Source organism: Barbus barbus (assembly GCF_936440315.1).
Source record: "Barbus barbus genome assembly, chromosome: 12".
Lineage (NCBI taxonomy): Eukaryota > Metazoa > Chordata > Actinopteri > Cypriniformes > Cyprinidae > Barbus > Barbus barbus.
Window position 1 is genome coordinate 8,814,138 of NC_136740.1, and position 25,909 is coordinate 8,840,046.

The 25,909-nt window shown below is 37.4% G+C and overlaps 1 protein-coding gene across 4 annotated transcripts in view; it reads left to right on the forward strand.

The window, feature by feature from the left end:
• The window catches only part of LOC306878374 (growth factor receptor-bound protein 10-like), a 104,902-nt gene that overhangs the window by 64,942 nt on the left and 14,051 nt on the right, over positions 1-25,909 (forward strand). For all 4 annotated transcript variants that reach the window (XM_079430691.1, XM_079430689.1, XM_079430690.1 and 1 more), the window contains exon 6: positions 24,448-24,604. In XM_079430691.1, coding sequence (XP_079286817.1) covers positions 24,448-24,604 — 157 coding nt within the window. The remainder of the gene's footprint in view (positions 1-24,447; positions 24,605-25,909) is intronic.

Genomic DNA, 25,909 nt, shown 5'->3' on the forward strand with positions numbered 1-25,909 from the left:
TGATGTTCATAAATGTTATCAAGATATCAAGCACATTGCATGTTGTTTGTATGTGAAGTGAATGTGCAGACGTTATTTTGGAATATGAGAAATGAGTACATACTTGTTGCTTGGCCTGTGACTTGACATTGGGTTTACAAAGGATGTGAGCACCACGTCTCAACACATACGAATTAAATCATCTCCATTCTAATTAACCAGGGTATGCTATTAGAAGCACTGATTGAGGTGTATTGTTATGCCATGTTTATATTTTTGACTTGTCTTTTTTTAAATTTTTTGTGCAATCCAACATTTTTTCTCTCTTTCATGGAAAACAAAAGTAGAAAATTCTGAATAATTTTTTGGTCGTCACCTTTATTTATATAGCACTTTATACAGTAGATTGTGTCAGCTTTACAGTGTCAAATAGGAAAACAGTTTGTCAATAATGCAAGAGGACAATAACAAAGAGTATTTTTTCCAGTTAAAGTCAATTCATTGATGATTCAGTAATGTCATCATCCAGTTTTACTCTCTTCTAATAGTGTCTGTGCAATCAGTCAAGCGTCCCCAACTAAGCAAGCCAAAGTGACAGTGGCAAGGAACCAAAATTCCATCGGTGACAGAAATGGAGGAAAAAAAAAACCTTGGGAGAAACCAGGCTCAGTTTGTGGGGCCAGTTCTCCACTGGCCAGGTGAAACCAGCATGGAGTGGTTTAATTCCAGGCTGCAACACAGGTCAGATTGAGCAGAGGACTTATGGGTGGCTACAGTGACCTCGGAATAAGAATGAAACAGACTAATATTAGCGTAGATGCCATTCTTCTTACGATGTAATAGTGCATCGGGTGTTTTGACAAAAAGACCATGAAGGTAGTTTCTTAATAATAATAATAATAAAAAAAAAGAAATATCTTTGAATTTTTTGCTGTACATTTGACTTGATTATATTTATTAGCTTCTGACTATTGCGTCAAAGCCACCTTCTGATGTTTATGCTTCAATTTGCAATCTACTAATTTGTATGTGCGTTGTCATTGCATTTAAAAAATATTATGAAAAATTTAATTGAAAAAAGTAGGATTGTCATAGCTCCACCTCACAGTCAGTAGTATTGTGTATAATCAGGGAATTTCCCACGGTAATATGCAGCTTGGTATTTCCACTGTAGAGAGCCTCAAGGACATTGCATCTTGATGCAACATTGGTTGCTTTCAGTGTAGACATAATGTAAGGCAGTAGAGCTGGCCTGAGAAAGAGTGGCAGATTTAGAAGTCAATTAATGGCATTTGTTTTCAGTAAAGTCATGTCTCACCACATGTGTGCAATTTGGCACATTTGTTTCTTTTTCACTATTCACATCTATTTATGACTTTTTGTGTTTTATTTATGCCAGTGTAGTATTTTTTTCATTCATTCACTCACAATAAATCACCTCTTCACAAAAATAAGGAAATACTCTACAAAATTTGAGAATCAGACAGTGTCAAATATATTTTGTCTAAATTTACAGTGTTGCATAATAATAAAATAATATACTTAATATACATTTATATTAATATACTAATATAGGCCCCTTTGAAGGCACTCAATGACACCTTACAGCAAAAACACAAACATACAAATTTATCAGTCAAGTTACTAAAAGCTTTTCTAAACAAATAAGTTTTAATCTGAGTTTTAAAATGGGAAGCAAAACCCAGCTGGCAAATATGCAATGTCAAAGAATTCCATAATTTCAGCACTGCACAAGTAAAGGGAAAAATGAAATTAACTTGAAATTTGGAGCAGTCAATAAGTCTGCTATAGATGATCTTAAAGCAAGTGAAGGAAAGTCAGATAGATAAAGAAGAGTCAAATTATGAAGAGTTTTGTAGGTGAGCAGCAAAATTTTGTAATGGATATAATACTGTACAGGAAGCCAGTGCAGTCAACTTCTAAATTAAGTTGTTGTTTTAGGAACAGCAAATAAAATAGTTACAAAAATCAATGTGTGATTTTACCAAAGCTTGAATAATGACTTCAGTGCTATGCTGACAAAGGAATGAACAATATTACGTATTGGGTTTTGTAGATATGTATTGTGTATCATCTGCGAAAAAATTAAAACTAATGCCATAAGTGCCAAAACAAATATGACCAAGAATAAGATATAAATAATAAATAAAAGGGGACCCAACACTGACCCCTGTGGAACACTGTATGTAACTGTGATGGAAATTTAATTTGAACTGTAATGTGTTATTTTATTTCACATTTAACTTAAGTGTGAATTTTATCTTTTTCTGCTGGACACAAAAACATTGATGGTCCCCACTGAGTTCCATACCCCCCCCATACTGCGGAAGCCAAAGGGATCCATCAAATGCTTGGTTACCCATGCTATTCAAAATATCTAATTTTATGTTTAACAGAAGAAATAAACTCATATAGAATAGGAACAGCATGACACTTTTCATTTTTTGGGGTGAGCTATCCCTATTATTACATCTTTTTATGTCATTTCATAGTTACATCTTTTGTCTTTGAAAGATTATGATTCTGAAATATGATTAAAGTGTCTTGCTGAATATGCTGAGAAGCATTTATGGTAAACTAAAATATACATAAAATAAAATATGAATAAAAATATAAATAAAACATGCCGTTTCTATTAAAACTTGCATGCCATTTATTTAAATATATTTGTAAACATTTTAATATATAAATGTGAAATTTAGCACATTTAACATATATTACCTTTAAATGTAAAATCAAATAACATAATAGAGTTTAAAATGAAAACAGGTGCTTTAAAAGTGTACCTCTTTAAGTCATAAGTCATAATGATTAATAAGTAGAACTTCACATTTGACATTATTACAAACTGCACTTATTAAAAGTGTACTTAAGTGTTTTGAGAAACAGTCAATGAAGGTGTACTATCTTTAAGTACACTTGAGTAGCCTTTTATTTCATTAAATTATCTGCACATTATTTTTGTTTTTTAAATATACCTTTTGAAGTGATTTGAAGTACACTAAAAGTACGATTAAGCATACTTCTTTTTCACACAGCTGTGCTTTCTTTCTTTAAAATAAATGCCCCATTGAAACTATTAGTTGCTATTAATGCTGTTACATTCCTGCCATCATACTCAAGTTTGGCATGTGTTTTCATATACATTTTGGGACCGCTGTAATTGTATGCAGAGTGTTGTATAGAGGCAACATAGTGCACTCTGAAAATCAGATGTGTTATGAAGCTGGTTTCTGGACTATTTTACATGTTACCTTCCCACAGCTGCCTCTGGTTTGCACCTCCTGGATAGTTTTTCTCAAATGCACGCTCAAAGAAGTGCAGATGTCTGACGGCCTGCTTACCCGGTAAGAAACAAGACGTTTTGTGTTTACAGAATTTTCCGAGCTGCGGGCGCTTTCTGACAGGCCCCCATTGCTCTCCCAGATCCCACGCGGAAGGCACGTGAACCAGAACGCTTCCACAAGCCAGCCGGCCCTTTCACAGCAAATTCAGAAATCATAGAAATGTCTTGTGTCTCCTACCTGACTCAAGTTTATTTTAAAGTTTATTTGTAACAGATTTGTAGCAGGGTTTATTCCATTCTAGAATCTTCTACCCTTATCAGAAACACAACAACAGCACAGCGAGAGAGAGAGAGAGAGAGAGAGAGAGAGAGAGAGAGAGAGAGAGAGAAATAGACAGAGAGAGAGAGAGTAAAATGTAGGCCTTTAATCCATTTAAAGCACTCACTGACATCAGGTTCTGGCACCCACCGAGAAAGCCTGGAACTAAAATAAAGGGATGAGCAATATGCTTAATAGTATCTTACCTCACTTTAATGTGTTGATGCATTTTTACTCTAGGGTGAGGTAAGCGGCTGGAAATAACCCAGAAATGGGAAGGGCTCACTGGCTCATCAAGCCCACACAATACGGCACAACTTGAGATAGGACGAGGAGAAGTGCTTACTTTGTTGGGTTTGCTGTAGTCGCTGAGGTGTGGTATGGGCAGAGGTTGCCAATTGGTCTGAGGTCATTATGTCTGTTTTTGTCACAGCAGGGGTTGATATTTAAGCAATATCACATGAGAAGAGAGTGCCGTTATTCCAAATATTAAAACAGGTACAGCTGTGCTGATATTCAGATAAAACATCATGATTGGCAGTGCGACATTGCATTGATATTTTATCACACTTGCAATCAGGTTGTTGACTCACGTGAGACCCTTACATTAGTTTCTTATGAATGAGAAGTTAGTGTGTCCAAGAAATTGTCTTTAAATAACAATATTTGCATAAAAAATTGAACATGTTGTCACATACAGTTATCTGTACTGTACTGTTCTATGCCATGTGTAGGGACCCTGTCAGTTGAAATGCAGCTTCAGTTTCTAAGTGTGTTCTTGTTTGTTTCTCTGCTTTCTGATTGTCATTATGTTTCTTGTTTAGTTTGTTGTATTCCCTGTGTGTATATGTTTTGGACTGATGCATTTCCATTGGATTAATTTATTTGTCCATATTAATCTTGTTTCTACAAATAATGCTGCATATAGATACATACACTATATTTCTAGTTACTTTGTCTGTTTTTGATTTGACAATGAACAAAGTTACCAACAAAACAAAACAGTTGCACATCTCCCAGAAAGACATTAGTGGTGATTTGAGTAAATCAGTTCAGCGAATGATTCACTCACAAAAACAGCCACGTGTTTTGTTCCTGAATAAATCAGCATTTTTAACAGATTGGTTTAGTGAATAATTCAATAAATTGTTCCAAACCTGTCAGTCTTTCTTCTGTGGAGCATAAAAGAAGATATTTCAAAGACAATTTTCAAAATGTCTTCTTTTGTATTCTACATGAAAAAGAAAGACATACAGGTTGGGAATGAAATGAGGTAAAAGATGAGAGAATTTTCATTTTGAGTTAACTATCCCTTTAATAATGGTGGACAGTACCAATTTAAAACTCATGTGTTGGACCTCACATAGCCAATAAGAAATGCTGCATTTTGCTGTATTTATATTGTTTAGGCAAAGTTTAAAATACTTTTCGGTACAATGATTTCATGTTTCATTAGTAGGCAATACTCTGATGCTGTCATGCATCAGCATTTACACTACACATGCAATGTAGCCATTTGCGTTCCTGACAAAGTGTGGTTTTAGTATTGTGATCATAATTTTTCCAAGATGCATTGCATTCAAAGACCCTTTTACCATTGTAGCTATTCCAGGGGTTCCGTGTCTTGCTCAAGGACACAGTGGTAATAACTCAAATCTTGCATGGCTTGAACCTAAAGTTTTGCCACCTCAAAGGTTTAGCCATAAGGTTGTGGTTACACCACTATGCATGGCATGTTATGCGTGTGCATGTTATGATACTATTCACCCAAACATGTGGTCCTATGATGCCAAGACAGTTCGGATCTTTATTAAAGGGATGTGCTGTAATCCATTTTCTGATCCTCCAGCTTTGTGCATTGAACTCACAACTGGTTCATCTCATGGTCTTAGAGGGGTAAATACAACTCTCGTATTCTGAGGAGCCCCAGGCCTCTGTTTGTTCAGAAAAGAGTTCCATGTGTGTTTCATTATGCGACAGATAAAAGGACTAGTGTCAGAAATATGCCCGCTGTTTCAAAGACATATTACCATAGTACATTAAAAAAAAATGTGACTTTGTGACTACCATATTTACGTTGTACTACAAACTATGCCAAAAAATACCATGGTATTACCACGATACATGACCTAAACATTCATTGTGGTCTATTACCATAGTACCATCTTCATAAAATCATAATTCTTAGGTATTAACAATGATTCTTTATGGATAACATGTGCATATGTCATGGTACCATGGTGCCTGAAAGAATGTAATATATGGTACACATGCAAAAAACACTGTTTTACTATGGTGATAACACAGTACATTGATATACTGTAAACCGTGGTACAGGGAACTGATTACAGTATATATACCATGGTATTTATACAATGTGTTTTAATGTATTTCGAGGAATACTGTGGTGTCTATAACATGGTTTTACCATACTTTCCATAAAACCAAGTTAATACTTGTTCTTACAAAATAATACTGTGGCAATAGTATGTTACATTGATGTTATCAGACTATAATATTATTGTACTTTGAAATATAATATGGACCATGATACTAAAATTTGTGTACTGTGATACCAAAAAAAAAGTACAATGAAGCTTGTTTGTAAATTATAGTTATAGGTAACACTTTATTTTGATAGTCCTCTTTAGGCATTCTGCTGACTGCAAGTAATGTTGTAACTACATGTCAACTACCAGTCATTTGAGTATTAGTAGACTGTCTGCTTAATATCTGTTAAAACTTTATTTTACAGATATTCTACCGACTATAAGTAACTGCATGAACATGTCAACTTAGTCTATTACCCTAAACCTAACTGTCTACTAATACTCTACTGACAGTTAGTTGACATGTAGTTTCAAAGTTACTTAAAGTTGAATGTAGAATGTCTTAAGTGGAGTACCAAAATAAAGTGGAACCAATTTATATTCTAACAATACATATTCATATACCATGCCATTTTGTGCTCCAACATAGTTCAAGAAATAATATGGTACTACCATGGTTATACATCATTTGGTACTTTTGTAAATGCAGGGTTGCTATATGACATGTTATTCAGAAGATAGAAATTACACAATCAAGAAAAATGAGCTCAGATCTGAGCTGTGTGTAGGATTATGAAAGGTTATTCTGAGAAATGTGTGTCAGGTGTTCCTTTTATATTGCACCTAAATTACATAGCAAGGAAGAACTGTAACACGTAAGTGTATTACAGATAGCTTTTCACCCTCCCGGTCACCTGTGTGATGATGCAGTATGTGCCGGTTTAAGCCGGTGGTGTGTGTGTGTGTGTGTGTGTGTACGTGCCACATCACACATCCAGATGAGCTCCTGGGCATAAAATCTGCAGAGTGGATTTGATTCTCTATGCTGGGCTGATACCAGTCACAACAGAGCTGTTGACAGATGCTGGCTTGGAGACTGGCCAGGTTGTGGTTTAGTCTAAGGCTTCTTCAGAGTCAAAGAGCCAATTTTATCCTTTAGCCCACTGAGCAAGTCGCAACCTGCCTGGATTACTGGCTGCTAAGTACAGTTGTGACCAAGAGCAGTGATTTAAGCAGTTCCTTCAGAAGGACACTAATTAAAACAAGACATACAGTAGAGTACACACTGCCAATATACTAATTTTGTCTTGCTGAGGTGCACTGCCATAAACCATTGTCCTAAAGGTATCTTGACCCCAGTGAACCTAAAAACACCCCAACCTGATTCCCTGACCCGAGGACTATAGCACATTCCTGAACATGACCTGCGGTCACATTGTAACCTCTAAAGATCACTCAATTATAAGGGACTAGAGAAATATGATTCAATATGTATTTACAGGGTCAAATTTAATAAATCTAGACCGAAAGAGATACAGCATGCAGTTTTCAAACTATTATCCACAAACGATTCTTAGTTCATTGCTATTTTCCTTATAGTTTAAATCCTTCCTGTTCACCAGGGTTAGTGATTCTACCCTGAACTGCTTTGTCAGCATTTTGAAGACTTATAGCTGAGGAGCTCAGAGTTGTCATCACAGAGCAGCTGGATTCATGTAGGTCACGCATACGGCACGTAGCCGTCAGCCTTTATGCTCTCATCTGGAGTGCAGGAATGCATGTCTTTCAGAGGAAAAGAAAAGAAAAGAAAAAAATAGGACAGAGAAAAAGAGAATGCGGGAAAGCCAAAATGTGCTATGTTCTTGTTGGTTCTTTTTTATGAAATGTCATGCACTGTGTAAAGGATCTTGATCGAATAAAATTTTCAAAGCTCACAACTTTCAGAATTTTTTTTGTCCACTAAAAGTTTTTTGGAAAGATTTATCAACAGATGAACAGTTGACATGTTGGTAAATAACAGTGCAATCCATCGAACACACTGTACTCCTATCTCTCACAGCCTTGATTTCATATGTGATGGTGGCTTACTGAAGCAGAGTGGACAGTACTGTACAGAATTCCATGTTTTAAATTTGAAAGCACTTTCACCTTTGGCCTCATTCTTCTGCTGGCTGTTTGAGAGCCTCATTCCAGTCGGTTCCTCACCCCATTCATAATCCAAGTACTCTGGTTAATGATGGTTGAGAGCTGGACCCTTCAAAAAGGTTCAGCTGTATCACAGGCCAGAGGTTAACTGTTTAATCCTTGGAGGAAATTTGAAATAATTTATGGAAAAAGTAAACACATATCATATACACACCCCCAGTACGTGGCTCACAGATATTTCAGTACTTGTTGGGACAAAGAAGTTTGTTTTATCTGAAGATGATTGAGTTGCAATGCCATTTTTTTTCTCATCAGCAAACATGATATTTGAGTTGGAAAATGAAATATATGACCCTTTAAACCAATGTGATTGATGTGGTGCCTGAGCGAGACAAGCCAATCATTTGAAATGTTTTATAGCTTTGTCCCACATCACCATCTGTTCATGAAAGAACAACCAAATAATCCCATGGGTCTTTGACCATTGCTCATTATTAATTCATAACATTTGTTTAAGGAATAGTTCATTTAAAAAGGAAAATTCTGTCATCATTTACTCACTTTTATGTCATTCCAAACTTAATGGTTTTCATTCATCTCTGAAATACAACGGAAGAATTTTTGAAAAATGTTTCAGCTGTTTTGGTCCATATTACTGTATAAAGTCAGTGATCACTCTGAATGAACAGTTTAAACAGACTGAAAGTTTATGCCCTCTCAAATCTGTGGAGCACCCTAAGGGGACATAGTGATGGAAAAAATATGATATGGAAGGAAAAATTATATTGAAATAATTTTGTGTTTGCTTGCAAAATTTTGTGTTCCACAAACAAGAACGACAAAACTTTACATTCTTGAATGTACAACTAGTAATGAAAGTAATGAGGTAGGGCTTTGTGCAACCTGCTCTCATAAAAATACGTACCTCTGTGCACTTTCTGTGCGACACCGTTTTACGTACCTTACTGCATGTTTCGCCGCAGTTTCAAAGAGAAATGTCCACTGTGGGGCTAAAACACAGGTTAAATACGTGAACCCTGGCACGTTTTTATTACGTTGCTACAGGTACGTACTCCGGCGGTTCAGAATTCAAATATCCAGGGTCTGTCCCTAAAAGTTAATGCTCGTGTTGGAAATATGCCCTACACCAAACCCAACCCTAAACCTACCCGATAGTGTTAACAAATGCAAAACTGATATAAAAACTTATTTATTGATGCAACCGTGACATTTCAACTTCCTTTTATGCAGATTTGAACTGTTTTGTTGAACCATAGTTACACTGGATTTGAACCGGAGCTCCTCGCCTTCTAAGTACGGCTCCATACTCCGTGAGCTACTGAACAAACTCTCTGTCTATGAAAACCCATAGATACGAGGCTGGATATGTGCGATGCTAACATTCAAAAGCATCAGTTTTCAAATCTCCCAGCATATTAATATTGTTTTGAAGTCGTAACATGATATTCTTAAAGTAATTGTGTGAAAAATACGCTTTATTAATCAAAACTGTGAAAAGGAGTAAAAGGTGTCGGAGTTTAACTGCCTCTAGTGTTTATTTATTTAGGAAACTGAAACTGCAGTAATATGTGCACCCAGGTATGTAAATGCCATGAGACTAGGTTGGTTTTGTGAGGCTACGAACACAAAAACGTTTAAATCCATTTTTTTCTCCCATCTCATGCTTGTTTCCATCACTGTGTCCCTTTAGGTTGCTCCACGGATTTGAGAGTGGATAAACTTTCAATCTGTTTATACTTAAATTTCAAACTGTTAATTCAAAGTGATAACTGGATTTCATAATACGGACCACAACAGCTAAAACATTTTTCAATATTTCTCTTGTTGTAGGGCAAGGTTGTCAAACTCTGTCCCGCAGAGATTAGTTCCGACCATGCTTCAACCCACTTACCTGTAGTTTTCAAATAATCCTGATGGGCTTGATTAGCTGGATCAGATGCGTTTAATTAGGGTTGAAGCTAAACTCTGCAGGACTAAAGATCACCAGGAACCTGCCTTTGAGGATCTGTACAAATCAAATAAATTGATTAGTGCACATAAACTGCATGCAGACTACATCAAACACAAACCTCAAACATGGTATAATGTCAAACCTTGTGCATCAAGTTCTGCAGAAGAAGAACGTCATATAAGTTTGGAAGGACACGAGGGTAAGTATTGTAAGGTTTATGTGTTATACTGGGATCAAAGCCAAAAGTCTGACCATGTTCAAGTTCAAATTTAAGAATGACTCTAAAGCCAACCCAGGCTCATTTGAAATACATGTCTCTAAATACATTTCTGCAACACTGTTATTGTGTACCTTACTGCACGTTTCGCTGCAGTTTCAAAGTGAAACGTCCAGTGAGTGGCGTTAAAACGCAGGCTCAATATGTGACCCTGGCATGTTTTTGTTACGTTGATATAGGCACATATTGCTGTGTTTGTATTACGTTGCTTCAAGGATGTATTGCGGTAGTTCATAATTCAAATATCCGATGAGTGTCGCTAAAAGTTAATGCACTGGTTGTACATTCCCTACGACAAACCCAATCTTAAACTTACCCGATAGTGTTAACAAATGCAAAAGTGATATAAAAATGCATTTGTTGATGCAGCCATGCTATTTTAACTTATGCAGATTTGAGCAGTTTTGATGAACTACGGTCTTGCAGCATGTTAAAATTGTTTTGAATTCATAACATAATATTCCTCAAGTAATAATGCGAAAATTAGGCTTCATTAATCGAAACAGTGGACCTGCAAATCATATTTTGTGTGAAAAGGAATAAAAGTTTTCAGAGTTTTAATGCCTCTAGTGTTCATTTCAACTGGAAACTGCAGTGATTTGTGTGTATAGGTACTTTTTTGAGTTTTACAGAAATGTAGGCAGAGGCACACATTTCTAATGAGCCTATGTTGGCTAAAGCTCTTGTATAAGACTTTGTCAAGTTCATTTTCTTTTGGAGACATCCAAAGGGCAACGGATATCCACTTTAAGCTCCTACATGTAACAAGCCATGTGACAGATGAAGGTTAAGCTAGTGGAAGTTGACCCAGCTTGCATCATACATATTTAGATTTCATCACACATCAATCAGAATCTCTTTGTGTAAAGCCTTAAACTGTGAAATGGATCTCTGCCATGTGAGTGAATGGCCTTTAGTTCCTCTGGTTATGGAGAGGAGGAGTTAGTGTCTGGGTGGCATGAATGAGAAGAATTGGTACAGTGCTGCTCACCCTGAAACGACTGTTAAATCAAAAGTAATGATGTCATTCTTTTTGTGTGCTGGGTTTTCATCCCCAAATGGACAATGATCTGCTGTTGGGCTGAATGAGTGGCCCTGCGGCCCAAGGACACAATTAAACTCCCTGGTCCAATTGGGGAAATATTTGGCTCTTTGGTTTTATCTCAGTTGGATACCAAAGGCTAAAGAGGCTGTCCATTCAGGACTGAATTGTTAGTGCCTACATGTGTGGCTGAGAGCTAGATGAATGGCCAAAGTATTGGACAGCATGGATTCATCCACACTGATAGTGTCCGTGTGATCTATATATAGATCCTCTGTTCCTCCGCTTGCTGGCCCAGAAGAAAAAGAAAGCCTTTTTGCCAAAGAAATATGCCGACTGAGACTCAAAGGATTAAAATTTTTTATTTTTTTTAAATTGGTTCCTTTGTTTTACATTTTTTTTCCAAATCCAGATAACTTTTGTATTTGTATAAATCCACCATTTCTGACAGGGTCGTAGACTTTTTGAGCCCACTGCATTTTAAGGCATTTTTAACTATTTCTAAAAAGCATTTAAACTTGTTAAAGCTTAAAAATTTCCGTAAGCCATTATATTAATATAAGTCGTCACTTTATGTAACTTAATAATGATATTATTATTAATAGTTTACTTACTTATTTGACCTTGTTTTTTTTCTCTTTCTTTCTGTCCTCTCCTCCTTTGTGTGGGGGTGTTTAGATGATGATCAGTTGTTTTTGTAGTTCATTAAAACCTCAGTGTGGTGAAGACTACAGTCAGAGTTGTGAAGCAAGCTCAGCACTTTTTGGCCCACCAGAAATGACACTGTAACCAAAAGGCAGTGCTGGCTTATTTTAGCTCAGGGTTAATCATATGGTCGCAGTTACATTTTTGGAGTTGTGTCATCTGATAGGAGTGTCCATGTCAAAAACACTGTCTTTGTCACAATAGATAGAAGACATTATTATAGTCTGTTTGACACTTGTCAGTACTACCCAAAAGTAATGGCTGATAAATATGGTGAAAAACAAAACAAAAAAATAATAATAAAATAATAAAAAAACAAAGGATTGTTTGAATTGTTTAATTGTTGATATAATGTGTTAAGACATTTTTATGGAAGCACGTTTCTGCCACTGAATTAAAAAATAAATAAAATCTCACAATTCTGACAATTTTTGGTTTGCAGAATGTAAACTCACAATTTTGACTTTTTTACAGTGGCCGAGAGAGCTCAACGTGCTGCAACTTCAGAAAACACATGCAAATAGAAAAAGCACCAGCAAATCAAGAAAACATCTTCATCAGTTTGACAGCAGGTGGTGCAAATGCTCACAACACAATCAAACAAAGAAACGCACTGCAAATAAAATTAATTTGGTTGTATTGTGAGCATTTGCAGTGCGTTTCTTTGTTTGTTTTTTTTGTGAGCATTTGCAGCACGTGTGTTGTCAAATTGACGAAAGTTAATTTCTTAATTGCTATTTGCAAAGCGTTGAGCTCTCTCGGCCACCATACGTTATTCTCAGAACTGCAGGATATAAACTCGCAGTTGCAAGAAATAAAGTTAGAATTGCAAGATGTAAAGTTGTAAGTACATTGTAAACTCTAAATTCTGATTTCTGTTTTGGGATTTTGAGATATAAACTCATTATTGTGAGATATAAAGTCCAATTCGAAGGAAAAAAATGCAATTACAACTTTATATCATGCAATTCTTAGTTTATAACTCCCAGGGGTATGGAGCCCCGACATGACATGCAGGGGGGGAGGGAAGTAAATTGCGTGCACAATTTACTAATTCGTTGCCTCATTTTAAGTAAATCATGCGCCCGATATACATTTACATTTACATTTAGTCATTTAGCAGACACTTTTATCCAAAGCGACTTACAAATGAGGACAATGGAAGCAATCAAAATCAACAAAAGATAAATGATATGCATGATATGCATAAGATTTTTTTAAAGAATAGAATTAGAATAGAGAGTGCTACAGTGCTATATAAGTAAATTGTGCTCACAAAATTATAATTTGTGCTCTCGTTTTAAGTAAACTGTGCACACAAAATAAATATTTGTTCTACTTCCTGTCCGTATTCTCATAAACTGATGTAGGTGCCTCTCACTTAAAATGCAGTGCTGCAAGGCTTTTGAGAATGTCTCTATAACTCATTCGCAACTCAAATTAAACCCAATTAAAGTGTCTTTGTCCATAATATAATATAACAGCAGCAACAGGTTTATGAGAATGCAGACAGGAAGTAGAACAAATTATTTTGCATGATTTACATAAAACATGGGAACAAATTATATCAAGCAAGCAATTTACTGAAAATGAGGGACAATTTAGTAAACCGAGGGATTTAAATTTTTTCCTGCATGTCATGTATGGGGTTTCGTACAGTTTTTATTTTATGTAAGGTAACTGCTACTTTTTATCAGAATTTCTCAGAATTGTGAGATAAAAAGTCGCTGTTAAATTTTGCTAATATTTATTCAGAGGTGGAAACAAGCTTCCATAAATGTTAGAGGTTTCTAAAAATAATATTATTGGTATCTTTGATAATTTTTGAAGATTTCTGTAGATAAATGGAAATATTAGTCTAATAGATGTGGAATGCAGTCCAATCAAGCCACTCAATCAGTCAAGCCACACTTTCCACTGAATTTGTTTAACCCAATCTGACACAATAATTAGACAACAAGGAGCGTTTGATGCTTGACTCATGAATCAGCACAGTTACCCAGGCAGGCAGCCAGGAGAGATAAAGGGGTTAGCTAGAATCCCATGGTCGCCTGGCAGTGTCTTATAGAAAAAAAGAAATGTTTTTCCAGAGTACTCTGATTGTTCCTGCTCTGGTTTTGTCTCACTGTCTCATTTGAGGTGAAGTCAGGTCTTAGCCTACAGCACGCAACAACTCGGAGGAGGAGTCTGGCCATTAAAAAGGCATTTGTAAACCTGAGGGGAGGAGGGAGGGTGAACCTGTCATGCTCATCAATGGATGACTTACAGTCAATGCTTTTCCGGGCCAGAGGAGGATTATAAGGTCGCAGGACCACCGATGACAATGGCATTTTCCAAAGCATTTTGAGGTCATCCTGTCAAACCAGATTTTTTTTCCCATGCATCATTTACACACATTCTTCAACGGATAATTTACAACAAGCATCTTGTAAATTACATGGTAAATAACAGGGTACAACGGGGCTAAAAGGCACACCTCAAGGAAAATGTGCTTTTAGTGTATGACTGTAGAAATGAAAAGAATATATATATCGAGAATATAAAATATACTGATCACAAATTCTATTTACCATTTTTTTTTCATAAATCACATGTTTCACACTTCATCACAGTTACTTTTTTTCCTTGGTTTCCTTGCCAATTTGAAAAACAAGAGTCCCAAAAGCACACATAGACATATTCATTGCCTTCTCTACAGCAATATCTACCTACAGTATGTAAAATAGCATTCAGGGATTAATCTGTTTACAAGGTTTTCAACCCTTGGGGCCTTGGGGAAAGGTATTGCAGGGCGTCCTTGGACAGATATATAAAACATTATTTATACATACAGTTCAGAACATAAATGAAGCTGACACTTGTATATAAACCAGTAGATTCCTTTTAAAAATGTGAAGAAACTATACCGGGCAGTAGGACTGGCACTTTATTCCCTAAAACACTTGTCTATTCAGTCTTTGTGACTCAGAGACATGAGCACACTGGAAAACAGGAACGATGAAAGACAGGAAGTGTGGGTCTTAGCCTGGAACTGAAAGTTAATACCATTCCTTACCTCTAACAGCTTTAATTACTGACTGGAAAACTAGGTGTGGTAATATTAGTTGGTTTCATTAATGCCAATTCTGTCACAATCTGGTATCATCAGTAACTTGACCTACTGATTAATTAACAAACTGAAGACATTCATTCTCTTAATATGTTCTTTTTTTGACGCTGTCGGGAAAAAGGCTCCTGCGTGACAATATAATTGTGTTATGTAACTTAATATATCTATTTTGGGACAGACTGGAACATCTCATGGCTGATGCATTCATTTGCTTATAGCAATCTGATTGCTAACTAATCTTTGTTTTTCTTGGTAAATAAGACTTAGCTATGCTCTGGAGGCTCTTCGGGACTCTGAAAGATTCCAATGACTTCCAGATTTGCAATGGAAAAAGTTCCTATGTTTTGGAAACAAACACCTGTCAGAGTTGTAGCCTAGCAGTTAGCATATGTGCTCAGACACATAAAGAAATAGTTTTGGTCATCATTTACTCACCCTCATGTGATTTTAAACTCATACTACATTTTTATTATACAAATCAAGATGTTTTGAAAGATGTCCAAGCAGTTCTTTCCATATAACAAAAACATACTATTGTGTCAAGCTTCACAAAGGTATCATGAAAGCAGTCCATATGACTTGTCTGTATTCCAACAAGCATTTTAAAGCAATGCAATAACTTTGTTTGAGAGATAGAACAGAGACAGAAGTCGCTGGTTATTTACAGAAAAATTGCCCTTTGCTTTAGATATGCAATCTTATTTGCGTTTTCACATATTCAAATGGCATACAGATGACACAAATTTGAAACTAGTTTGTAACTTCATTTCACTTCCATTTCCTTACTTCTTTTAGTCAAGTCAAGTCAATATTATTTCTTAATACCAATTACTATTTCTAATATTATTTGTATAGCGTTTTTAACGATGCAAATTGTGTCAAAGCAGCTTTACATCGGCTTGATATAAAGCTGGGTGGTTTTAGCAGTTTAAATCTAGGCTAAAGCAGAATCAGATTGTACAAAGGACTCATCTGGTTCCTGTGGTCTTGTCCCGATGGCCGTCTTGGAGACAGGGTCTTCACTAGGGATCAGTCTCTGGGGCTCATCTAGATGTCCTGGCTGTAGAGGTTATCTCTAGGTGCTGATCCACCATCTGATCTGGATACAGTCTGTATCTGGGTGGCTACGGTGACCTTAGAATAAGAAAGAAACAGACTAATATTAGCGTAGATGCCATTCTTCTAACAATGTTACAAGTACATCAGGTGTTTTGGGAAGTGTTCCCGGTTCCGGTTGACCTAATTAATGCAGCCTAACAATCCTTTAACGGATTTGAATTATAGAAATGCGATAGTGTATTATGTGTAAGCCAGGTTAAAGAGATGGGTCTTTAATCTACATTTAAACTGACAGAGTGTGTCTGCTTCCCGAACAGTGTTAGGTAGATTGTTCCAGAGTTTGGGTGCTAAATAGGAAAACGATCTCCCACCCGCAGTTGATTTTGATATTCTAGGTATTATCAAATGGCCAGAGTTTTGAGATCGCAGCAGACGTGAAGGACTAATGCGATAAGAGCTCACTCAAATACTGAGGTGCCAAACCATTCTGGGCTTTATAGGTAATTAGCAAGATCTTAAAATGTATACAATGTTTAATAGGGAGCCAGTACAGTGTTGACAGAACCGGGCTAATGTGGTCATACTTCCTGGTTCTAGTAAGAACTCTGCTGCATTTTGAACCAGCTGGAGTTTGTTTATTAAACGTGCAGGGCAACCACCCAATAAAGCATTACAATAATCTAGCCTCGAGGTCATGAATGCATGAATTAATGTTTCTACATTTGACATTGAGAGCATAGGTTGTAATTTAGATATATTTTTAAGATGGAAAAATGCTGTTTTACAAATGCTAGAAACATGTTTTTCGAAGGAAAGATTGCTATCAAAAAGTACGCCTAGGTTCCTAACTGATGACGAAGAATTTACAGAGCAGCCATCAAGTATTAGACAGTGATCTAGGTTATTACATGCAAAAGTTTTTGGTCCAATAATTAACACCTCTATTTTTTCAGAATTTTGCAGTAAGAAATTGCTAGTCATCCAGTTTTTGATATCAACTATACATTCAGTTAGTTTTGCTAATTGGTAATTTCATCAGGTCGCGAAGAAATATAGAGCTGGGTATCATCAGCATAACAGTGAAAGCTAACACCATGTTTCCTAATGATATCTCCCAAGGGTAACATATAAAGTGTGAAAAGTAAGGGGCCAAATACTGAGCCTTGAGGTACTCCATACTGTACTTGTGATTGGTATGATACCTCTTCATTTACTGCCACAAATTGATGGCGGTCAGATTAGTACGATATGAACCATGCCAGTGCGCTTCCTCTAAAGCCAACATAATTTTCTAGTCTATTTAAAAGAATGTTGTGATCGATAGTGTCAAACGCGGCGCTAAGATCCAGTAGCACTAATAGAGAGCTACAACCACGATCAGATGATAAAAGCAGGTCGTTTGTAACTCTAATGAGAGCAGTCTCAGTACTATTATATGGTCTAAATCTTTGACAGAAAAGGGAGATTCGAGATCGGTCTATAATTAATTAATTATTTGGGGTCAAGTTGTGGTTTTTTTAATGAGAGGCTTAATAACAGCCAGTTTGAAGGTTTTTGGGACATATCCTAATAACAGTGATGAGTTAATAATATTTAGAAGAGCATCTATTACTTCTGGAAGCACCTCTTTTAGGAGCTTAGATGGAACAAGGTCTAAAATACAGGTTGTTGGTTTAGATGATTTAACAAGTTTATACAATTCTTCATTTCCAATAGAAGAGAATGAGTGGAATTGTTCCTCAGGGGATCTATATGATGCGATACTGTGGCTGACAGCTGCATGGTTACAATTTTATCTCTAATAGTTTCGATCTTGGAAGTAAAGTAGTTCATAAAGTCATTACTACTGTGCTGCTGGGTAATGTCTGCACATGCTGATGTTATATTTTTTGTTAACCTGTTAGCCTGCACCAGAGCGACCTCGCACTGAACGCTCTTTGTTTGCATGTGTCATTGTTTTCTAATAGAATAAATGAAACGGGACAAAGTTAATCTTGTCAAACTCTATATCATTCTGAGGGTCTAAGCCTCAAGCATCGACGACAGATCGCTGTTTTTCGATGGAAAGCTTATAAGGAATGAGTGGCACAAATTTGCTACATTTGTGTAAGCAGTACACATCCAAACACGCAGAGTAAAAAAGCCGTACGTACCTTTATCATTGTAATAACGAGCCACAAACGCGTCCACTGCTGAAATCCCAGTTTAGTTAGAGAGGTAAGGGTCCACAGAAAAACATCCCAGCGAGCACTTTTAGTCCAGCGAAACAATAACGTTGTAATAAGGATGAATATTCCTTTGTTTACGTTTCATTTCTTCAGAGAGTTATTGTTCGCGTCCGTTATGGAATAAATTACGCTCAAAAACAGCGTCTTGGTGGTAAAAAAACAAAACGATTTTGTAGAATACGGTCTTACAAACATAATGAGACCGTCTACGGAAAAAAAAGTCTCAGAAAAGCGGAATATAGATTATTTGAATTTGGCGCTCCCTCCTGCCGGCAGTGACGCTTCTGTGACGCACGCTGTCATCTGAGCGGGGCATAACTTAGCGATCTGCTTTATCCATAAAAAACTGTTTTTTTTTTCTTCTACATTTTTTATATGTGTGTGTGTGTATTGTGTGGGGAATGTGGCCGTGTCTGCATGATTATAATCTGTATGGACGCACATCAGCGTGTTTATTAGCGACTCTATGACGGCTATCATTGTGATTCATTGATCAGCTATTATTGATTATATGGCCCATCTGTTTGATTATAATCTGAATGGAAGCACATCAGCGTGTGTTTACTGACTCTATGACCATGTCTGGCAATATCACTTCACGTCTGGCAGTGATATTTATCATTGTAATAACGAATAACGAAGAATACTTCAGTATACATACTATATACAAAGCATTTTTTTCTATTTTTTTTCCTTTTTTATTACTCAAATAATTATTTTTGTATTTTTTAGTGCTCAAATAAATCTGTCTATTATTTTATAATTGAAAAACTATGCAGGAACATGTATAATGACTAAAATAGCTTGTATAATTCTGCAATCCATTTGGTGGTTATTTTTCCTCAAACAGGGGGGTGGGGGGACTATAAATAGTTTCAGAAAAAATATTGCAGGAATCTCATTTTTCATGGTATCTTCTTCAAATTTGAAATATGAACTGATGAGACACATGGCTTTCGATCCATTACTTTTCTGGATTGCTCCAGGACTTATTTCATGTATTTGTATATGAAATAAAAAAACATTCAGTGTGGAAAAATATTTTTCAAGGCACGTCAGTGTCTATAACTTTTTATCTTTTTGAGCATTATCAACTCTGGATGATAGATAGTAAAGCCCAGAGTCTCTTCTTTCCAAAGATACCTAATTTGTTTGTGTAAGCACACTTTGTCACAAACTGTTACCATTTTAATTCAGGTAGGTTATTTTCACCTGCGAGGCCCTAAATGGGGTTGAAGGTTAAAGTGTTAATTTAGCCACTGTATTAAATAAATACTTGGGGTTGTGTTTGTTTTCTTCTAAAAGAGACGTAAAGTAAGCAGATCTAGCAGTTTTTAATGCTTTTCTGTAGGATAGGGTACTTTCCCGCCAAGCAATACAAAATACCTCTAATTTAGTTTTTCTCCAGCTGCACTCCATTTTCCGGGCTGCTCTCTTTTGGGCCGGAAGGTGCTCATTATACCATGGTGTTGGACTCTTTTCCTTAATCTTCCTTAAGCGTAAAGGAGCAACCATATCTAAAGTGCTAGAAAAGTGAGAGTCCATAGTTTCTGTTACATCATCAAGTTGTTCAGAGCTATTGGATATGCTGAGGAATTGAGATAAGTCAGGCAGATTATTTATAAAGTAGTCTTTTGTGGTAGAAGTGATGGTTCTACCATATTTGTAGCAAGGAGTTGGCTTTACAGCTTGAGCTATATGGAATATACACAAAACTAGATAATGATCTGAGATCTCATCGCTCTGCTGCAATATTTCAACGCCACTGACATCAATTCCATATGACAGTTTTAAATCTAGAGTATGATTTTGACAATGAGTAGGTCCTGAAACGTGTTGTTTAACACCAATGAAGTTTAGAATGTCTATAAATGCTGATCCCAACGAATCTCTTTCGTTTTTTTGCAACACCTCCCCCTTTACCTTTTGGACGTGGTTCATGTTTGTAACTGTAATCTTGGGGGGTAGACTTGTTTAAAGTAATGCAGTCATCTGGTTTTATCCAGGTTTCTTTCAAACAAATCACATCTAGTTTATGGTCAGTGATCATATAATTTACAAAAAGTGATTTTGTATAAAGGGATCTAATATTCAATAAGCCAAGCTTTATCACTTGTTTATCTGTATTATATCTGTTTTTTATTTGTTGATCATCAAATAAATTGTTACTCTTACTTTGGTTTGGGTGTTTTCTGTATTTTCTAGTTCGGGGAACAGACACAGTCTCTATAGTGTGATATCTAGGTGAAAGAGTCTCTATGTGCTGAGAATTAACTGACTTCTGTGGCGTGAGGTGACTAGCTGACGGTCGGTTTAGCCAGTCTGTCTGCTTCCTGACCTGGGCCCCAGTTAGTCAAGTATGAACTCTAAGACTATGTGCCATATTTCTAGAGAGAAGAGCGGCACCACCTCAAGAGGGATGAAGACCATCTCTTTTCAACAGGTCAGGTCTGCCCCAAAAATTCTTCCAATTGTCTATGAAACCTATGTTATTCTGTGGGCACCACTTAGACATCCAGCCATTGAGTGACAGGAGTCTGCTATGTATCTCATCACCCCGGTAAGCAGGGAGCGGACCAGAGCATATTACAGTGTCTGACATCGTACTTGCAAGCTCACACACCTCTTTAACATAATATTTAGTGATCTCCGACTGGCGAAGTCAAACATCATTAGCGCCGACGTGAATAACAATCTTACTGAATTCACTTTTAGCATTAGCCAGCACTTTTAAATTTGCTAAGATGTCAGGCGCTCTGACTCCCGGTAAACATTGGACTATGTTGGCTGGTGTCTCTATTTTCATGTTTCGTACAATAGAATCACCAATAACTACAGCACTTTCATCAGATTTCTCAGTGGGTGGGGAGAACCCGTTTGATGTTTTGATCGGAACGGAAGAGTGGTGTTTTGACCCGCGACTAGGCTGACTCACAGTCACCCAGTTGGTGACTGTGAGACTGTGACTCTACCAGTAACCGAACAATGTACAGGACTCCCTGAGCTAGTCGCATCCAAAGCAGTATCTACAGCCCTCATATTCTTACTGTCCTCAACAAAAGTTGTGAATCCCTCGTCGCCAACAGAGAGAGATAAACTTTACATGTGGCAAACAGTGCAAACAACAATAGCAGGAAAAGGAGCCATTACTCACCGTGATTGAAGAATGATTCGCTTACCACTGTTGTTTGATCTGTTGTTTTAGTAATGTTTGTCCTCAGTCTACTGCTATCAGGGGCATACAAATTTGGTCCCAAGCCCTTTGAATTTTAGTGATCGGGGTGTTGGAAAAATCAAAGTGGGTGAACTTATCAGCTTCACTCATAAATAGTAATATTTGACATGACATATGCACACTGGATGTGCTGAAAGACAGAGATTGGTAAACAAGCTTACTGGTTATTCTTTGCATGCTGGTTTCTACTTGGTCCAGAAGCTAATATGTAAAATTGAAAATGAAGCTCTTGAAATATGATTTTGTCTCAAAAAGTGGGGTGGAGGGTGAACGTAGATATACATATTTTTGTTATAACGGTATATCCATGATGGTTATACTATAAAAATAAACAGGTCAAGATGGCAATGGAAACATTTACAGACAAACTCCTACATAGAGTCAATATGGGTCAGTAGGGTAATGATGGACACGCTGTACATTGCATGACATGGCTGCAGCTTATGACGCTATGAGATGGTGTGTGCACACATATGTGACCCAGTCTCCTCCCCTCTGTCTGCCTAAATGGTAGAGTGATGAGTGAAAGAAAGGAGAAGGAGGAGGAGAAGAGGAGGAGCAGTCAAGCCAGCTGGAGCACTGGAGAGTTTGCATACCTTTTATGTAACCACCCCTACTGACTCTTTCTTCTGGACTGATTCCAGTACTCCCTCCAGCCCTCTATCCCCGACTTCCTCTCGCTCTCTCCCTTCCTCCCCACCCCCATAACTGAAATAGTCTCCTAAAGGATTGAGTCATCCATTCTGTCTGGTTTCCTGTGGTCACAGAAAGTTAATTTTAGCAGGGGCGACCAAGCAGATATGCATGCAAGTGTCAAAACCGAGATAGATGAAGCCTTGAGATGAAACTCTGGGTCCATTAAAGAGAAAAAACTCACTTCAATTCCACAGAAATGGGTGGGTGTAGCCTCACTGTGTCCGTCTTCTGTTGAATTAGCTGTCTGAAAGTTTGCAACTGACATCTTTCCTTGTGTGTTTAGGTTTGTGTGTGAGTGTGTGTGAGAATTCAGGGGTCACCAATGAAACCGCTGGGATTTGCTTTTAGTTTTTCTTCTCAGCTTTAGTGGAGGAATGTTGGCATAAAGTTTGGCTGGGGGAAGGCAGTGAGCGGTGTCTCAAGTGCTGGTATTTCTTTCATTTCAGCTGTAATGAGTCTTGCCCTGTCGTGAGAGAAATTTCTGGCTTCAAACTACCAACTTCAAAGCTGGGCTTTTGAAAGTAAGAAAACTTTCAACAAGTCCTCACATGAAACTTGTTCAAGACTCTGGATATGAAGGTTTAGACAGCCGAGAAGCTTTGTCTGTCTGGTCCTATCGCCATCTCCACTTCAGAGGAAACAAACGAGCTGCTAAAAACGAGCCGTTCTCCTTTCGAGAGCAAAAAGAAACTGAAGCTATGCAGAAGGGGGAAAGAAAAGTTAAGGCTGTGCGTGCGTATGACTGCGCGTCTGTGTATGTGCGTCTGTCGATGTGTGTGCGTGTGTGAGGGGTGTGTGAGTGTGTGTGTGCAACTGTGTCTGTGTGGGAATGATTACATCAGCTTGAGCTAGCCCTATGATTGGTTAGGGAAGTGTGGTTTGATTCACTACCTAAAAGCCTGTGGCTGTAACCCTTTGTGAGGGGAACAGAGGCAAGTTGTCTGCCAAGCTGGAAACAGTGCCATCTGCATGCTCTGTCCTGCGCCAAAGCTAGACAGAGAGAGAAAGAGAAGGAGGGAGATTGTGACAGGTAGGATACGCTGAGCCACTGACAGGAAGAAGCATCTGAAAAGCATCGGAATTGCTTTTTTTCTTTTTTTGGTCCTTTTTTTCTCTCTTGTGGAGTTGTGGAGACATTCGGGGAGCTGGTTCGTCTCTCAGAGTGTGGAGGAGGACACAGGCTGCTGGGGAAAATGCCATCGTGTTCTCCTGACTGTTGCCTGCTCAGGCCTGGGGAGGTAAGATTTCTCCTCAGCCCCAAATCTACAGCTCCTCCTGGTTACTTCAGAATCCCTCTACCCTTAGGCGACTAGAAGAGTCTGGGGAGTTGGTGACCGTCTGTAGTGGGGAGAAAAATAAAACCTGTAGAATGAAACTGAAAAAGTCAAATAGAGCGTGACGGGAATGGTTACGTCCACGGTTTGACTGAATGATGGAATTCAGTAAATGTCGTGGAAAAGCTGTAAAGGTTGGCTGAATGGATTTCTGAATGTATATGTTGTGGGCTGAAGTGTGCTGGGTGTGAGAACGTATGAAAGATCTCAGAAAGTGAGAGCGATATTGCAAATAGGAATAGAGATTTTTCGAGAAACCTAGTATGTGTGTGATGAAGGGGACACAATGGCATGGCACTCGTTTAGTGTCGAGCACCAAACTATTTCGAATTAAACCTTTTTTTTTTAGCTTCTCTTACTCATATTAGTAAGGATGTAGTCTAGACATGGAATTTGGATGTGAAAAGACCTGGATTTAAGCATTAATGGCTTTACACTCTGGGTCAAAACCTTTGAAGAGTTACATATATTCTTTTAATTTTTTTTGTATAAAGATATCGTAAGGTCACACAAAATGCTGTTATGTTTCACTATTTAATGTTTATTTTAATTCCGCGGGGGGCCTAGAAAATAAAATTGTCTTGTGACGCAGTAAAATTTCCCAGTATGTAAATGTGTTTTTCCATGCAAGAATTTTTTTTTTTACTGTTGTTTTAATTTAATCTCAACATCATATCTAAGATATCTGATTTTTTCCCCATGTATTTCAGATCATAAAAATCTTCAGCGAGGATGGGATGGGAAAGGTGGTGGAGATCCCAGCCGACATGACGGCGCGAGACCTGTGCCAGTTTCTCGTCTATAAAAGCCATTGTGTGGACGATAACAGTTGGGCGCTTGTGGAGCATCATCCAGCCCTGGGACTCGGTAACTGGCTTGTTAGTTTTCTAGGCTAGAGGGGAGCGAGTGAATTTATAGAGCTGTTTTAAAGTGTCTGTGTGTGCGTCAACCACTTTAGATGCAGTAATTACAGGGTCTTTTGTGCTAGAGTTGAAATCAATGATGACCATGTAAGAGAAGAAGACAGACTTCCTTGATTCATCCTTTTATGTCCTCGGGCTGAGGGTAATTGATTAACGGTCACCGGGGGAAATCCCATCTTACGGAGAAACACAACAGGAAGTTAGGTTCCCCAAGAGTTGAACTGGTACTGGTTCTGGTATTTTAGAGTCGAGCATGGGATATTCATGTGTTTTGTGCTTCAGGACACAATTTATAAGGTGATCCAATATAGCACCAAAACTGTTTATGATCCAAGATTCAACTTAGATGATTTCATTCTAAATGATATTTCATTTTACCTTGCATAGTCCTGTTCATGTTTTTTTTTTTTTAGGATGAGAGCATGACACCCTATGTATGTTGATATCTGCCTAATTTGGCTAGATTTTAGAAGATGACACATGAATTTGTCTGAATACTATATACTTTGATAGAACATACAACTATGGGAAGTGTTTTTCTTACCTTAAAAGTTCATAAGCCTCCTGATTTTGCCATCATAACTATGTAGAGTTATATAATTAATTGCATTTTATTGTTTGTAATTAGAATTGTTATAGTGCTTTAGCTCGTACCGCTTTAAACTAAAACATGGTCAGTGGGTTTTTTGACGTTGACGGTTGCTGTCAGAGTGCACATGTTGTGGGCAAATCTCTAGGCTAACTCATGCTGTGTGTTAATTGGTTACCTCAAATAACCTGTGGCATGAACGTGAGGCTTGCTAATAGAACTGAAGTCAGCCCAGGGCAACGAGTCATACAGGAAGTTCAGCCACCCGAGTACGTGGTCTGGACAGGATTTCGTTTTCCATTACAACTATTTGCTTTGTTTGGCAAACAAACCATTTTCTTTTTATTTTCAACAGACATCCTGCTTCCCTTCTCTGTATCATCATTCTTTCGTCGTTCTTTCAATGTTCTATATTACTTTCAGTTTCCAAGTGATTGTTTGAGATCCAACAGATGATTAGGAAATTTGAGGAAATGTTGGGGAATTTTGAAACTGTAGCTGCCAAAAGCTACAGTCTACTCATAATTTAATGTGGTTAACCTACAGTCAAGTTAAAAAAAAAATCAAAAGTAGGTAGCTACATCTTATAATGGAAATATATTGTTTTACATATATAAGAATCAGATTATTTTAATCAACAATTAATCATGTAATCGTGTT